Here is an 18,353-nt window from a genome sequence, read left to right on the forward strand (position 1 = left end):
ATGTTTTTTCTTATTTTATTTTATTTTATTTTATTTTATTTTATTTTATTTTATTTTATTTTATTTTATTTTATTTTATTTTATTTTGGAACCTTCATAAGATCTTATTTATCCAACAAATTTCTATCATTTTTGTCTACTTCACAGAATCATGGAATCACAGAAAGGTTAAAGGTTGGAAGGTTCCTCTGAAAGTCATCTAGACCAATCCTCATGCTCAAACAGGAACACTTGGTATCAGCAAAGAAATTGAATTTGTTTAGAAAAGAGCTGAAATTATCTTGCATTAAAAGACAAATATGTTTCAAAATGTAATGAAATCCTGACAATTTGTTTTAAAAAACTTGCTGGCAGATTCTGGCTTTTATAGGTGAAAAACACTCTTCTCTGATTTAAAAAAGAATGATTTTCCTTTTAGCATTCAAATTTGCATGCCAATGCACTTTGCATATAATTTACATACCACACCATACTGCAGCCACTTTGTCTCTTATTGTAAAATCCAAGATCAGCTCCTAGCATTTCACAGCTAGGATTATTAAAACATTTTGTTAAGTCAAGTCTGAAGATAAGCTTTCTTCCTGATGTTCCTGGAATTGCATACTAATGGACAGGAAAGGCAAGCATCTGGTTCAGGCACTGGATTGGGCTTTGGTATTTCTCACAGACTTGTTTTCAAGTTCAGGCAATTTCATTTAATATAACTCAGAACCTTATTTCTAAAACAAGAACAGTGACAATTTTTATTCCCTTTCTTTTCTAGTTTTGACTTTTTGAGTGATTATCTGTAATCACTCAAAGGCAGAGTTTTTCTACCACTCTGTGTGTGGGAATGTACCCAGTGAGATCCCAATCCTGTTTAGAAAGTGTTACTGTAATGTCCCTGTGACTCAAATCTACTCAGCCTATTTTTTAATTAAATGACTTATACAAGGAAATATCAGTTTGGTACAGAATGATTTTTTTCTTGGATCCACACAGGTTGAAGGCAACTTTGAACAGTGAATTTCTTTCATGCCAAAGATTTGACTTTTTGTTAGAAGTTGGGTGGCAGAAAGCTTTACTACAGCTTTACTACATCTACAGCTTAGTGTCAGAGCATTCCTGTGGGAAATCAAAGTTCAAGCCTTCACCTGCTTGACTCAGAATAAGCATCTTGGTGTGAACAAGGAGCTATATTGAATACCCATTTGTCCCAGGTTCTCATAAAAAGTCCAGAATATTAAAACACCTGCATAAAGTGAAATAGTCACAGGAAGCTACTACCCAGTGCAGTTAGTGATGGTTGTTCCATTGAACTGAGACTTGGAGGAAGAGGAGTGCAGAAAATCTGAGTCTTCTTCCTTCTGCATGAGGACTTAGAATTCTAGTCTAGCCTGGCTTTCTGCTATTGTGCTTTCACCAAACACACAACAAAACAAAAGAAAACAAACAAAACAACAACAAACACACACACGCACACACACACAAAACACCAAAAAAACCCAGCAACAACAATAACAAAAAACAACAACCCAACCACTAGGTAAAGACTTGATTTCATCTTAAATGGAAACCACGAATGCTCCAGAATATGAAAAAGCTCTGCAGCACACAGAACTGTGTCCTTCTGAACATGTGTATGTACTTTTATGGGGAAAATGATAGCACACATCTATAAGCTACCTGTGTTACTTTAATAGTCAGTGTGAGTAGCAGCTGTCCACCAAGAAGGTGGCTAGAAAAGGGGCCTGGGACAACTGAGGACACTGAGGGCTGTGGAGCACCTGTTGTCTCTCCCTTGCCTGTGGTGAGAACCCAAAGACATTACTCACTACAAAGTATCTTAAGCAGTTAAAATAGGTTATGGAGGTTAATGGTGTGAGTACTCGGTATTGTATATATTAATTATAGGAAACACTGTATTGCTTTTCCTCTTGCTTGAGATGTATTGCAGCTTAATGCTTCTCTAAACAATGTATCGTCATCATCCCTCTACTTGAGCTAAATTTAAATCAGTATTTCAGTAGAAGCTACTATAACTGAATAGATCTTTTACCCTAAATATTGATCTATTGTAGTTAAAGTTACTTAGTTGCATATGAGGCATTCCTTATTCTCTTGGTGATGAAACAGGTTTTATTTACACTAAGATTAGTAGCAAAACATGTAAGAAGGTGAAGTGAAAGAAGAACTTGAATCAAGTTGTACAGCCTCATCTGCTGCTTTTCTGCTGCAGAAGACAATAACCTTAAGAGAACCAATTTAATATCTTGTGGAAACATAAAAAGGTAGCTCTGGTCTAAGCACCTTTATGGTCAAATGGGTAACAGAAGAGATCATTAATACTCCCAGGCACATGTCTTTCTAGTGCAGGTGGCACTGGACGAATAGGTGACTCTTTCTTTTAAGAACAAGTAATGGGATTTCCAATAAAATATCTAAATGGCCTTACAGTTTCTGATACCTGTGTGCCAGACACCTGTATGCTGTTGAATACCCATCTGCGTATATGCCACATGCATTTCTTTTTTTTTTTTTTTTTTTTTTTTAATTTTCTTTTTCCTATTTTTTTTAAGCTTGGTAAAGCAGTTGATTAGGAAGATAAAGTCTCTGGAAAACATTTTGGACAAAGATGTCAGTATAGATTACACATTAAAAGATACCGGGTCTGCCAGTGCAAGCACACCACACTCTGCAGGCTGCTTATACTTGCCTATCAATGATTTACTGCACAATTATTGGAATACTGAAATAGTACAAGCCATATCTCTGTATTTCTATTTGCTATAGATTTGATAATGAAAGGATGCAACTTCCTCAACAAGCAGTATTTATATTATAGCTATTCTCCTCCTTTGGTCAGCAAGAATACCCTTTCTTTCAGAGCAGTCTCTGCTTATCTTTCCTTTCTGCTCTTTCCTGCTACAGGCAATAAAACTGAATGCTCCTGATATGACTGTTGTCCAGTTCCAAATCTAAAAAACATACCTTATGCAGGACAATGTCTCCAGGAATTAAATAAACTTACTGGTGTTGTTTGGAGTTTTAAAAGGACTGGTCATCCATAACTTTTGTATGCACAGTGATCAGTGCCAGATGGTACTGCCAAGTGGCCAGTAACACTCACTTGTAGATCTAAGTAAGTAGATCTAAGAAAACAAAACATCCTCTTATAAAAGGATGTTCTCATACAGGTGTAAATTTTTGGAATATCGGGAACTTAATGATATATTTAATTTAAAAACTAGGTCATAAAAATCACAGAAAGTACAAGGAAGGACAAGAAGCTATGTACAACTACTGGGTTTCCCAGTTCGGACCATTGGAAAACATCATGTGTACTTGTTGTAGAATAAAATAAATAAATAAATAATCTGAAAAAAAAAAGTCGAGGCAAACATTTCTGTTTGGAGACAAAAAATACAGTGTCAAGATGTATTTTTTAATGGAATGTTTTAACAGTATTAATTGAATATATTAACTGATACAGAAAGCGTACTACGCTCACTTTTTGGACATATAACAATACATTTTATTCATGTGATACATTTTTTACTGTAAAGAACCTATTTTGTTCTCCAGCTGCTAATTGCCCGACTCTTCCATTCAGTGCACAACACTAAAGTAGTCAGAAAGGTTAGCTCTTCAGGTTGTGCATATACACAGCTACATAGATACACACACAAAACCCTAAAGCAGCATACTGCACTTATCTTCTTCCCATTTTTAGATCATACATATTTCATTAAGCTTCATGCAGAGTGTCTTCTGATTTATGGTAATTGTCAACAAAAGCAAAAAATGCCAACAATTTTAATCCTGCAGTACTGAGGATTTAACTGGGATAAAATTAAAACGTCTGGGGGAGGGGTAGGGGGAACAACCCAACACCCTATGCCACTGGGAGGTTGACCCTTGAGATGTTGTCAATTTTTTATTTTATTTTATTGTGTTTGTTGTCTGTAGAAGCAGATGCCAGCAGCAACATCTGATGTACCGGACACCTCCAGTGTTATCCCAGCATGCTCATGGCCTGGAGGACTTGGAGTGAGACTAATTTCCATATCAAACCCAATTTAGATGAAACATCTTGGTTTAAAAAAAAAAAAAGGAAAAAAAAAAAAAAGGAAAAAAAAAGCCAGCGCATCAATAGCCCCTTGATTAGATTTCCATCTCCTGAGCAGACAAATATGAATATTTATTACCATGAATGCAGATTTCCCTCTTTCCATTGCTCTGATCTTGAATATTACCCACTGCTAATTTTTATGAAAATTTGGGCAACATAATGTTTTCACATAAACTGACAGTTCTTGAGATAATCCCGTTATTGTTTGGTGGGAAATGACAGTTTCCGCTTATTCATGTGTTAACAAGGGATTAAATATTGTTTTTCATCACCATAATCTAAGATGGACTGGAAATTAAAATTCAAACATTGTGCATTATCAGAGCTTTGAGGACCAGGATTTGTTTGCATTCACTTAGTAAAGATCTGTAAATTAACAGTTTAACAACCAAGTGAAACCAGTATCATAAAAACAGCACTGACATTTGTGAAATGAAGTCATTACTCCACCTGCTAAAGGTAAAGAGCCAGAGAAAGAAGTTGTTCACAAAATGACATCCTTTTGCAAGAGCAAAGTGCACACTGAACTGTTGTCAGCCACAATGATCCTCAGGCATAAATGGACCAGGTCATTTTTCCGTGGCACAGAATCACCTCCCTTTTCCTTGTCACAAGTTCTGATGCTCGAACACTTGATATCCTCAGCTCACATTGAAAAATCGCTCCATGATAGATCCATTCATTGCACTAAAAGCAGTCATACTGACCCAGGAGCTGTTTTCCTGCATGCCAAAGTGCTGTGCTCACACCTACCTGTACAGGTCTTGGTGTGCAATACCTAGGCACATACAATTCTTCACTGATATGGGTATTTTTCTGGAGCTGCAGTGTATAGCTATAAAGTAAGTTACTTTCTCAGTGCCTCTGCCTAATGTCCAGCAATGCCAATCAGAGATACCTGCATGTGCCAAAGTGAAAATAAAGAGCCCTATCTGATATTCTGCAGTTCATGAGCCATTACTTTGCTTAATGTTTCCATAAAACTTTGAGTTACAATTTCAGTAAATTCACAGTCCTATTTAAAAAGCAGCATTCCCCTTTGATATCAGTCAAAATACAAAAATACAAACAAAACTAAAACTATGCTTAGTGAAAGCAACACAAACATCCGCCTAACTAAATCTTTAAACTACTTCCTCAGTAAACACATTGCTGATACAAGGGAAAAAAAAAAAAAAAAAAAAAAAAAAAGCTGATTCACTACCTGCAACTCAGGCTTGAATTCTAAGGAAAACAGATGCCTTAATGTTTGTAATGCCCAAAACAGATCACAGTGAAGCTGTCTGTCATGGATGGTCCCTGACCTGGATCTTCCTTAGGCTTAGACTTGCAGGGTCATTGCAGAACATTTGGTGCCTAGGTATTGCTACAGGTATGGGGAAGGAATGGGAACTGCCACCTCTTCCTCTCCTTAGATTACCAAATATGTATTTGAGATTGCTTGAAATCCATGTGTTCCTCCCAGGATTGAGCACCACCCTCTGGAGGTGGCAGGATCTCCCTTCCCAAAATTTCTGACCAGCTCTGTCACAATCGAACAGAATTTAATCTTCATGTGCAGCTTCCCCAGCCATCCCATCACAATGAAAATTTTGTTTCCCTTTGAGTCACAACGAGCTGGCTGCTGGTAGAGGGAGGATGCTGAATTTCATGAATCAGTAAGATATCTAGTACAAACAATCACATCTTCCTACGTAAAGATCTTACATATCTTCTCTATGAATATATCAAATGCAGGCTGCTAAATCATAGGGTAGATAATAACATTGATTTTTAAGCAGAATTACACTGCATTTTGCTTATGTAGTCGATGCTAGTATCTAAATCTTTTTCTCTGCAGATTTATAATGGTTTTTAAACAATGCTTGGCTTTAAAAACAGTGGCATGACATGGCCTAAAAAAATATATATATATATATATAAAAAGACAAATACTTAAAACAAACATATGCTATTTTTTAAAGGAACAATGTTAAAAAAGACAAAAAGAAACAACATGGGTAGGATGCATAAGTTCCTGAAGCCACAAGGCAAACAGTATCTTGTTTCATTTTACATGATACTGAATAAAAATTGAATTGCTGCAGTTGCTATAGCAACTGCCACATCACTTGGCACTTCTGCTCCTTTAAATCACACAGTGCTACTGTAAAGGAATTCATGAACCAACATGACACTTGAATACTTGTGCTTTTTTACAATATTTCATGAGGAAAACATAAATCAATATACACTGAGTGTTGTCTCTGAAAATTGGGTTTGCTATACTTTTCTTAACATTATAATCTCCTCATTTTCTTGTCGTGTTCTCTACAAATTTGCAAAGAAGGTGGAGGGCGTTGTCACAATCAGAGCACAAGAAAAGAAATTACTACTGACACCTGATTTTCAAACTGAAGCTGTGACCTGTCACTCAGATGTCAAAATACCTCTGCTATGCAATATTCAAATCAAATACAGGGGATAAATATTGGAATTTTGCCCCTCCACAGCCAGAGATGGTGTGATATGTGACAGAAGACAGTCTCAGTAGCAACCAGGCATCTCTTTAAACTTATCAGTAGCTTAAAAGGGAAGTCTAATGATACATCTACAGCTAAGCATATTCAAAATATTTGCAGAGTTTTGGCCATGATTTGTATTGTTTAAGAATGTCCTGCATACAAAATGCAGTCACAGAAGGTATATGACAAAATAATGGGGTAAAACAATATATATATATTATGGTGTATATTTTTTGTTTTTATTTTGCCATTTATTAACACTCTGGATGCAATTTATTAGAAAAGCAGCCCTCTAGTGGGCTATGTACCATAATGAATAGTTAATAAATAGCATTAACATTATCTCTAAATATTAGCTAAAATGCATTTTGCAAAAACATACAAGATCTTAAATAAATGAGCCATAGAGCTCCATCATTCTCTTTGGAGAAATTTAATGTTCTGTTTAGCTTTATTTCTTAAAGCCCTTGAAGCATTACTTTTAAATGCTGTTTTATGACCAACTTCTGATTAGTATCAGTCTACAATACATGTATATTCACAAAACTGTAAGAGCGCGATATTATTCACTGTCAGTAAGACTCCATAAAAGATGTATATAACTAGTAGAATTCTATTTAATATATAATCTATGAGTTTTTAAGGATTACACAGCTTTAGAATCTAAATTTGTGAGTGGGGGTAGAGGGAATAAAGTAAATCATCCTCATTTTGTCTTTGCCAAGAATATTTCAAAGATTGTACTCCTTGAAGTTTTTCATTTAATTATTTTTCCTGTCTCCGTAGCCCTACAGTTACATGCCATAAGGCAAAGAATCCATCTGTGACCTGAAGCGTGCCTTGCCCATAGCAATGTTTGTTGGTCCAAAACACTGTCCTCCTGGAAAACCCTGTTCAACTCTTAAACAACACAGCCACACCAATTAGCAACAGCCAACACTGAGAGCCTGCTGCAGGATATGTGATCACACGTTGCAAGTACCAAGGAAAAAATGAATCTGATTTTTTGATCCCTTAGCTATGTTAGTTTTTTGTTTTTGTCCTTTCCACACTCCCCCCCCCCCAACCCGTGGCTACATTGCTGTCCATATCAGAGCTAAGTGACCTTGGGTCCAATGTCTCTTTCTATGTCAGTGCACCACCTCTGGGTAACATACCTGTTGCATATCAGGAGCATTGCAAAGATGGCACTGTAAGAAAGTCAGCTAGCATAGGTCCCTGGATAATTTGGGCTTTGCAAGCCAAAAGCCAACCATTGGAGATGCTACTCAGCAGTCAGAGAAGATCAGAAAAAAAATGGTACCTTACTCTTTGGCAAATGATTTGTCAAGTTCTTCACTCACTCTATTTTTTTAAAGGAACTAAACTCCAATATCATTCTGGATCACATCTGGATACACAGACATTAATGACAAAATCTGGCAAAAATGAGAGATAATAATTTAGAAATCTGACCTCTCCCAAAGATTGCACATTATTATTGCAAATCTTCTAGCCTCACTAGAATGCAAATTCTAGTTGCAAATGCAAAAGAAAAAACTAGAGTTTTTAAATGCACATTTATTTTGTTTATTGTAATAACATCACTTTATGCAATATCAATATAATTCTAGGCCTATCAAAATTTCTATAATTGTGAATATCCCAAAACACCAAAATATCACTGATCTATTTTAGAACATCTATAGATATGGTGAAATGTTCATTTCACATATATTTTGGGTTAATTCTGCTTTGTTTAAAAAACTTTTAAAATTTGTATATCGGTCATAATGTTAGAAAAATGTTTCAAATTCTACAAACATATTTACAGGTTGAGTGATAAGTATATTTTGTGTTAATTTAAAATAATATATTCCAGGGTGGGTGCAGTTTTACCAGGTCAGAGACTGTGCCATTCCCTTGGTTTGTTTTGGGCCTTAATTCAGAAACATTATTATTTGAATCACACTCCTAGCCCCCCAAACCTGATTCGAAACATTATGATTTCTTGAGCCATTGGAGACCCCGACTTGAAATTGTGGAAATTTCAGCTGAAAGCTGGCTTAAGCAGTTATTTTTGCATGTATTTGAACAACCATTTGAATATTTCTTGAACTGGAACTGGGATTGAACCAGAGAAACGCTGATCACAGCTAAACTCAGAGTGGCACTGAACTGAGAAATACTGTGGTTTTGTAATAATTTCAAAGTGCTTAAAAGGCGAGGGGGGAAAAAAAAAAAAAAAAAAAAAAAAAAAAAGTGGTTAAATTCCTAAAGGTTTTGGAAGGACTTCCAGGTCGCCCAGTGGACTCTGTGTGGGCCCATGGATATTGGTGCCTGCCGAGCTCCCTAGAGCTGCTGAAGCTCCTGGGTACAAGCCCAGTGGGATGACCTCTGCATGGGATGGGGATCCCAGCCCTGCTGAACCCTGAACTCAGCTGGAGTCATGCAGCACCCTCCACATGGGACACAACACTCCCTGTCACTTTGGGAGACATGAGAATGAGTCCTGCAGTTTGGTTATTCAGGCTTCTTACCAGTGCCAAGCCTCTTATAGCATTCTGTAAATAGGAAACAGATACAACAATATTTACGCTTACATTTTCACATACACTCAACCATGGGAGGTTCTTGAACTACTAAAGGTGACCTTAGGACTGTAGAGATTTGCTTCACAAGGGGGAGATCAAAAGAAAATACCTCAAAGGCATCTACATCCTATCTGAATAACCAGGAAGGTGTGAAAATCTCATGATGAATTTGTGACGCACAAACACCATACATGACAATCATAGAGTCATTAAGGTTGGAAGAGATCTTCAAGATCATCTGGTCCAACCATCCCCCTACCACCCATGTCACCACTAAACCATGTCCCTAAGCACCACGTCCAACCTTTCCTTGAATGCCCCCAGGGACAGTGACTCCACCACCTCCCTGGGCAACCCATCCCAATGTCTGAGAATGACTCAAGCAAACCTTGGAGGGCTACCATTTAGGAGTTTCAGAGTGTTGTAGGTGCTGGAAAACTGTGAGTAGAAAATAGATGTCTTGGCAAATACAATGCCATAGGTAATTGGTACTATAGCGATGTGCACACATCTTCAGGATTTTTACATTGGCACTGGTTTTCTCTACAGCAGTTATTACTTTTTTTTTTTTTTTTTTTTTTTTTTTTTCTGGTATAGCCATCTTACAAAAGAGATAGGTGCCAAAATAATTAGCTCTTTAGGAGTGATGCACAGCATCTCAAATCGCAGTCCAACTCTGTGGCTTTCCAGAACCCTGAATATTCTGACAGCAAATGTTAGATGTTGAAGCAAATTTGCTGTAAAAGGGTCTGTTTGCAGTAAGGGTCTGTTGTTCTGCAATGACCTAAAAGCTCTGCTTATCTGCACTAGTTACCAGACCATGCCTTGCACTACATCACAGAATGGCTGATGCTGGAGGAGGCCTCCAGAGGTCACCTGGTCCAAACCCTTTCCTCCAGCAGGGCCACCTAGAACAGGGTGCCCAGGTTCATGTCCAGGTGGCTTTTGAAGATCCCCGAGGAAGAAGAAATATATATATCAACCAAACCTTAACATGAAATGTATAGAGCTTTTAAGCTAACATCCTGACACATGAACTGCTTTTCTTGCAGATAATGAACTCATTTTTATTCCTCCTGAATTAGAGCCAGAACCTACTCTAAACTTACACAGTGCAGCTAAATTCAGCTGTATCCAAAAGACTCACTGAGGCTGTGGAAATCTTCTGTATGACATAGGGATAATGAAGTGCGTTGTAACAGTGGTAAACTTCAGACCCATATTGTTAATGACTGTATGGCACATGTTTATGCAGTGGCATAATAGGAATTCATCAGCCCTTCCTAGAGTTGCCTGAATGGTTCAGTAAACTTGGCGTGAATTGTATTGCTGCTTTTGAAATGCTTTTCTTGAGAGAGAGGCTGAGGAGCTCTGAGAAGCATTTCACCTCTCCATAAGAGAGAGAACATTTCCTTCTACCAAAGCATTTCTCCTCACTATAAGAGAGAGTTTCCTTCACCCAAAGCCTGGCATCTAAATGTTTCTAGCACAAATCCTGTTCATAAGAGACCAAGACCTAAACCAGATTCCACTGTCCAGAGCAACACATGAATTATTACTGAGCTTAGAACAGTTCCTGTATTTGTTTATATAGCTGTTCCATTTGCCACCAGTATCTCAGCCATTTTTCTCTTGAGCTATTTCAGATATGAAACTTGCCATACAAAATAATCCCTTTTATTTTACAGTCCCGCATGTGAAGATTTTATATCCATTAATTTTGTCATGAATCTGACCTACTGTCCAAACAAAAAGGCCATTTCTCATTCTGAAACTGAAGTTTATTCTAAGTACTAGAATAGATCTGAGTATCTTGATTGAAATTTACAGTTAGTATTACATATACATTTATTCTTACAGTGTGAAGCTAAAAATCTCCTTATTCAATAATTTTTTTTTTTCATTGTGTTAAAATATGTACTTTGCTATTTCAATGTTGTTAAACACCAGGATGAATCAATAACACACTGCAGAAATGGATTAACATAGTTTGATTTAACCTGAAGTAAACTGAATCTGATACTCTATCAACAAAGAAACAACTTGGTTACAGCACTCCATTATTTTTCATGTAGGTGAGACTGCAGAAATGTATTCATTATGTACACAATCATAAGTGATAAGACATAGAAACAGGAATATACACAACTGGAAGAATTCACATCTAACAGAAAAATATATATATATAAACAGCTGAATAAATGCTCTTCCATCACCTTAATTTTTCCAAATGTAACCTGTAATATATTAGGCCTCAAATGTCTTCTTCTCTTTTGTTAATTCATTTTCACTTTTTGCCTTCTAAAAATACATATTTGGCAGAGTGTGCAACACAAGTTTCTGTCAAAGGCTTTATTAAATCAAGTAGTGTCACCATTAAAAAAATATGATAACCTAAATATATGAGAGGTGAGTTCTGCAGTGACAAGTGACTACTTTTACTAGCCCAAGCACAAGAACCAGAGTAAGGAGATCTCTAGCCTAAAAGCTTTCAATTTTTCCCAGTCCTACCAGCTGGTCTTAAAAGAACTAGGAGCTCCTTGAAGCTATGTTGCCAATACATGCTTAGACTACCATGTTTACAACAACCATATTATTACAACATGGATTAATGATGCATTTAACAGGTGGCGATTCCTTGCATTTCAAATGCCTGAAAGTCCTTTCTTTCTCCATTGACTGTTATATGTATAAAATAACAGTTCATTTAATGGTAAGCCAGCTGGAATCCATTCAGTGATAGGAATTAAGTGAAATACATGGAGGTATTTCATCAGCATGCAGAATTCCATTGAATTCTGGGTAACAAAATGTACTAGATATGGCTTCCATAGTATAAGCAACAGTCGTAGTTCTCCTGTTGTTTACCAGAAAAGAAAGCTTGGGATTACCACAAACACAAGCTTCACTCTGGCCTGAAGTCAAGACATCCTGAGGTGTGCATTCATGCTCCAGGATACACCTCCCAACTCTTGAGTTGAGGCACCCTTGAATCCCTCAACTAGTTAAATCAGCTTCAGTTAAGGAGAGATGCTGGCTTTCATTTTCTAATGATTTTACCTACATTGTTTCTGAAGATCAAATTCAAGTTTTGACCCCAAGAATCTCATCATGTCTTACTGATAGTGCCTCTTCAGGACCAAGTCTTTTCAAAATGAAAATAAAGTTATACAAAGAATCTCAGAAATACTGGCAAGGTAAGTTCTTAAGCATGAACTTATAAAAACCAGAAATATCGAAAATAAAAATCAGTAGGAAAAAAAACCAACACAGTTGAATTCCTTCAGTATGTTACAAGTTATTCATTATTCTCAATACTTAGAATAATGTAATCACAAGAAAAAGGCATTTGTCTAGCCCTATGAGCATTCACCACTAGAAAAATTACTTAAATGGAAAGGAAAAAAAAAAAAGATAACTGTGTACACAAAATTAGCACGAGAATTAGCAATCAACTGTAGTTCATACAAGGTTCTTAGCAGATAGCATCATCTTTATTAATAAATGATGAACTGCTTAGTGGAGTTTTTGCTTAGTGATATCACCATAATAACAGACACGTTTTATTTATGTTTCAAGTTGCATCCAAAATAACCAAATCATTCACTGACAGATTCTCTCTAACAGCTGAAGAGACTTTACCCCAAATTTAAACTTTCATTGATCTAGATGAGCTACCACTCCAACAAAACCAAGGGGAATAATACAATGACTTCAATTGCTGTGCTCATCTTTGGGGATTTTGTTCCTGTGATACAACAAAGCAAAAAACTGCATTTCTGAAAGCCGGCTGCACTTTCCTCATAAGGATGGTATTTTTTTCTCTGTGGGATACAGTGCTATTTGTGCAGCAGATTGTATTTTGACAGATGCAACTGTATCATAAAAAGGCCCTTAGCACTATCAGACTGGTAGTTCACAAACGTTCATGAGCTCCAGGATTTCATAAAAAAAACCACAACAATTAAAATGTTTTTGAGAGTGTAAAATGCCCCCAAGCCACTTACCTCCCCCACGCCAGTCTGCAAAATTCTCAGCCCAGTTGTTTTCTCAAGCTTCTCTTTGTTCAGGGCTGCAAGGAAAATTAAGATTGAAAGAGTTATGGGAAAGCTGAAATATGCACATTTTTGCAGCACTTATAATATAACCAACCTTCCTTCCTATCCTCCATCATCAAATTCATGACAGTCCCTACCTACACCATCTATGGAATATTTTTCTCTGATAGCAACTCCATCTATTCAGTGTTTTGAATACATAAGTGTGCCATTAATTGTTCACTGTTATATAAAAAAGCAAGCCAAATTAATTTTTGCTCCCTTGTATACAGAGTATCACATATTTAACACATGCACAATATATATGGGAAGTTCTCTTTTGTAGAAGCTTCACACTTTCTTGCAGCAAGGAGCAGAGCAGCATCTTACCACTGCAACGGAACTGTCACTGTGTAAGACATTTCAGAATAAATGACAGTCTCACCTAGCAGGGAAGATAAATAGTTTATCTGACAACACTGGAATGTGATGCACAATATTTTTCTTTCTAAAATTGAGATATTTTCATATTTATCAGCTTCCATATCAGTAAAAGCATCCAAAAATAATCAAGTATAAAACAGCATAGAAATATAAAATAGAGATAGTAATAACTAAAACTACATCTGTACTTGTAACCTAAAAATGTCCTGGGCATGGACTTGAGCACTATTGCCCATACTAAACACGTATGAGATTATTTTCAGCTGAGAGTATGGGTAAGGTCACCCTGTTTTGGACAGGAAGATGTTAACTATCTAGATGCACACTGTGTCAGTTGGACTCCTGGCCAAAAAAACAGACTCCTGGCCTGTTTTATTTACTAATAACAATGAAACCTTACAGCCGTATTAAACTCTCCTTACTTTAGCCGTCTAGTCATTGACTATCTAATCCAAGTGAGTCATCTAGGTTCTCTCTGCAGTCAATGGAAAGAGATGGACATTTAATACGGTGAGTCATTCCACATATCTTACACACATCAGGAGGCACCCTTCTCTTTCCATTGATTACTAGGACAATTGGGACAGACTTAGCTTCTCAATTTATGTTGGCTGAGGGAAATATTCCTACCAGAAAGCACAAGAAGTGTGTCAGAATATATCATAAACAGTTAAATTACTGCTGAAAAAATATCTTTTTTGTTGTTTTCATTTTGGAAAAATACGCTTTAATTGCTGTTGCTTGAAACATTCAGAAAAAATCACGTTGCAGCAGACAGTTCTTAGAAACAATATTGTGAGCTGATGTTTTATTTAGTTTGTCTAAAGTGCAACCCAAATGACTCAAATTTATATCAGAGGCGAGTCATTTCATCAGGTCTCATTTTCACCTCATATATCCAAAATGTGAAATTATTTTTGTAAGGCTTCATATGTGCAAAGAATCAAATGTAAAAATTCAAGCAATTGTAATACCAAGAAACTTTCCTGACTTCCTCCATCAAGGGATGAATTTTTCACATGGTTTAAATGGAGAGGAAAGCTCTGTCCAGCTTTTTGACCCAGCTGTTGAGCTGATGGGAGCATGGAGTCCCTAGACCAAACACATGGTTTGCTGGATTTGAGCCTAAAAAATAGGCACAATACTCATATACTTAATAGTTATACCATGCTTTACACATTCACAAACATATTTATCCCACCCAGAGTCACTGGGACTGCACTACAAGCAGAGCTGCCTGGATCACATGATTTGAGGCTTTTAGTATTTCTTTTGTTATATATGTTGTGCAGTAGCAATTTCCAAAAAGTAAATCTTTGCAACCAAGCTTGATTTTCATCCTTGAGATGGACTCTAGACTGTGTTGCTTCATGCATGGCTGATGACCTGCCATGCTGACATTTGCCTCTTTGGATGTGCTACGTCATTGAAAGATGTGCCAATCTAGCACACCAACAGTCTCTCACCCAACATGTAACGGCAGATTTCTAACAAATGCAAAAATTTAGAAGATTTATAAAAACAAGAGGCTCTGTGGCGTCCTTCAAATAAACTGGAGTCTGAAAAATCATTCTTCAGTAGTTTGGGATAAATAAAATGTTGGAGCAAAGTGGCTGCAAAATAAATGATGTACAAGTAAACAAAAAGGCTTAAATCCCAGTGTATAATTTTCTATCACACGAATAGGTGACAGAAAATACTAGGTCTGCTGAATCACTGGGTTTTGTAATTACTATCACATATTTGACCAACCTTCTTCTCACGGGTTTCCTGCAGACTTTATTTTCTGAAGCTTTGCTACATAAAGTGTATTTAACACTCCCTTCCCCCTTGATATTGGCTAAAAGAAAAAGGACAGCTCTGACAGTCATGCTAACATAAACCCTGCTGAAATTAAGAGGCATGAAGTCACGATGTGTTACTGATTAAATCAGAACCTGAAAATGGTCAACTCAGGCACTGTCAGATTGTGGAGAGAGAGACAGCCAACTGTCTCCAGCATCTTCACTCCAGGCGTGTACAGGAGCATATTTTAGCTACCCTTGAACTCCACAAGCAGTTCAGGAAGGTCAACAAATTCTGTCAAAAACAGTGGTGCCAAGGCTAAAGCGTCAACCACATATTGAGATGCTGCTTGAAGCTGCTGAACATTGAATAGAACTTCTTAACTTTTGCTATCTGTAGTTGAGAATTTAAGACAAAACACAGTCGATAGCCTATAAATAGATGAGGAAGGAGTGGTGGGATATTAGATTCAGATATTTAGAACAATCTACTAATCCTTTGAAAACTGGTCTACATTTTAAAGGGTATTTTAGTGTAGTACCTACGAGTTTGTACTCCAATACAAATATTCAGCAGACAATGTTTTTGCTGCAATGTCATGAACTAGAAACAATAATCCTAGGTAACATGGTATATTACACATTCCACAAAAGTTGATATTTTATGGCCATGGCTTATGGTCCAGAAATAATAATGCAGGACTCATGCACACTCATCAGCAAAGAAGAATAATAAAAATAGCTACTCAATAAATAAATAAATAAATAAAGAAGAAAAAAAAAATCCTAACCCAGTTAGCTACATATAAATCTCCTTTTTTTTAATCTTCCACTGAAACAAAAAGGGCTTCCAAACACACAAAAAAGGAGGCCTTTAAATTAAATTCACTAGATGAAGGATATGCAAATTACCTGGAGAAGCGGAGCCCTATAATGTTCTCAAAATTCTGCAATAGCCTATTTAATTAGTATTTTAATTTATCAGAATAATTCTTTGCACTTGACAATTTATGCAGTATTCCATATAATTAAGCACGTAGCTACAGTGGAATAATTTTGCCTACTCTCTGTATACCAGTTATTTTAACCTGAAAAAATCTGTGGAAGTCTCTTCTGTGATCTAAATTACAATGGGGACAACTTAATGGCTTTGCTCTATTAGAGAGCACGATGAGGGTGTTACTGAGTGTTTAAGGGTAGCGATTGTCACTGTTCATAGTCTTCACTAACCGGAGGGAGGTCTGATGTGTTTTCTGAGGGCTAACATTTATTTCCTTCAGCAAAGTTATCCGGCAGTGGCATAGTCAGGAATTTGAGTGCCTAGTTTTGTCATTGGCAGGTTTGACCTCAGAGCCTGTTGGTTATTAGGAGAAGCAAGTTACAGATGGCTTTGAGCAGACCTCCAGTCTCATTACAGCACTTCTGGAAGAAGAAAGTACTAAGAAATGAGTAGTTCACAAAGCTTTGCTTTAAAGCAGGTTGCCAAGCACAACTGCACCCTTCGGTGTACTTGTGGGAGCGGCGTGCACACTGGCACAATTGGGATGAGGGAAGGGTTTCTGCAGGAGGCTTTTGCAGTCCATCTCCTGCAGTGCTGCAGGATTTACCCACTCCAGGGAAGAAACCATCCTAAGTATGAAAAGTATTTATGGGAAGATGGTGTCACTCACTAGGATACTTTATTTTTCTGCTGTGAATCTTACTTTGAGGGTGTGTTTTACCTAATTAAACACAAAAAACAAAAGTACTTACAGACATACAATTCCCCTGACCTCTATTATATGCCCATTTTAGAATAAGTCAATTCATGCCCTGGACTCACTAACTATATTGACTGGACCTCCAGTCAATAAAACGATAGAGATAAATTAATTCAGATTTACTGTCTGATGAATTCTATACCAACCGTCCTCTTTCCATATTTTTGTTGTAATGCCCCTTTCATAAAGACGCATTCAGAATAATTTCATCTATTTTCCTGTCTTTGAGGAAAGAAAAGGGAAAAGGAGGAAGGGAAATCCAGGAAGATGGTATTTATTACAGCTTTAAACTTTTAAACACATTTCCCAAATCTAACACAAGCAGATGTTGCCTTTATTTACACCAAGTTAGTTTTTGCTTCCTCCTGCCCTACCTTCAGATTATATAGAAAGTTTTTTTTTATAAAGTGAACAAGAAAGTCTGTCTTTATGCCTGGTGGACCCATGCACATGGGTGGCTTGCATACACGGCAGATACAAAAGCCTTTGTCTCTTGTGATTCAATGAAAACGGATTCCCATAATGCTCAGCCTTTCTGTTGAGAAGTCCCAGGGTAAGCCTGCTTTTGCATGGTTGATGCACCTCCTGAAACTGCTGAGGCATTCACACCACTAAATGAAAGGAAGCAGATTTAAAAAAGACACAGGCAGTTCAGCACTCTCTAAGTTTTTTAGAATATTGGATATCTGGATATGTTATATTGGTTTTCCCACCTGCTGTACTTGTTGTTGTTGGAAGTAATTAAAGTGAATTTTAATGAACTTTGAATTAGATACTTAGGTACCCCCATGTTCAGAAGAACAGCATACACCTATGCGCCTCCCTGGGCTCTCCTTCTAGGAGATGCACCCTGTGAACTCTTCTCCCTAGGCAAGAGTAGAACCAGGCTGCAAGTAAATAAGTCATGAAACACAACATAAGAATCCAAAATGCTCCAGCTAGGAACAAAAATGACTAACTGAAGTAGATACAAGGAGAAGAAGGTTCCTTTTACCCAATTTTACGATTCAGTTAGTGATGGACAAGTAAGTTTACAGGCTGTGGGCAAAAGGTATTTTGTCCTCCATTCGTTACTGGGTGATGAAGTGAGATTGTAGCTTCATATGTAATTTCTAGTTAACTGGCAGCCAGGCCTAGAAT

The 18,353-nt window shown here is 37.0% G+C and overlaps 1 protein-coding gene across 1 annotated transcript in view; it reads right to left on the minus strand.

The window, feature by feature from the left end:
• Positions 1 to 18,353, minus strand: part of PTPRN2 (protein tyrosine phosphatase receptor type N2) — a 654,334-nt gene that overhangs the window by 228,004 nt on the left and 407,977 nt on the right. Inside the window, exon 12 of the mRNA XM_082755144.1 lies at positions 13,196 to 13,260. Coding sequence (XP_082611270.1) covers positions 13,196 to 13,260 — 65 coding nt within the window. The remainder of the gene's footprint in view (positions 1 to 13,195; positions 13,261 to 18,353) is intronic.

This window comes from Aythya marila (genome assembly GCF_965140915.1).
Source record: "Aythya marila genome assembly, chromosome: 2".
NCBI classification, from domain to species: Eukaryota; Metazoa; Chordata; class Aves; order Anseriformes; family Anatidae; genus Aythya; species Aythya marila.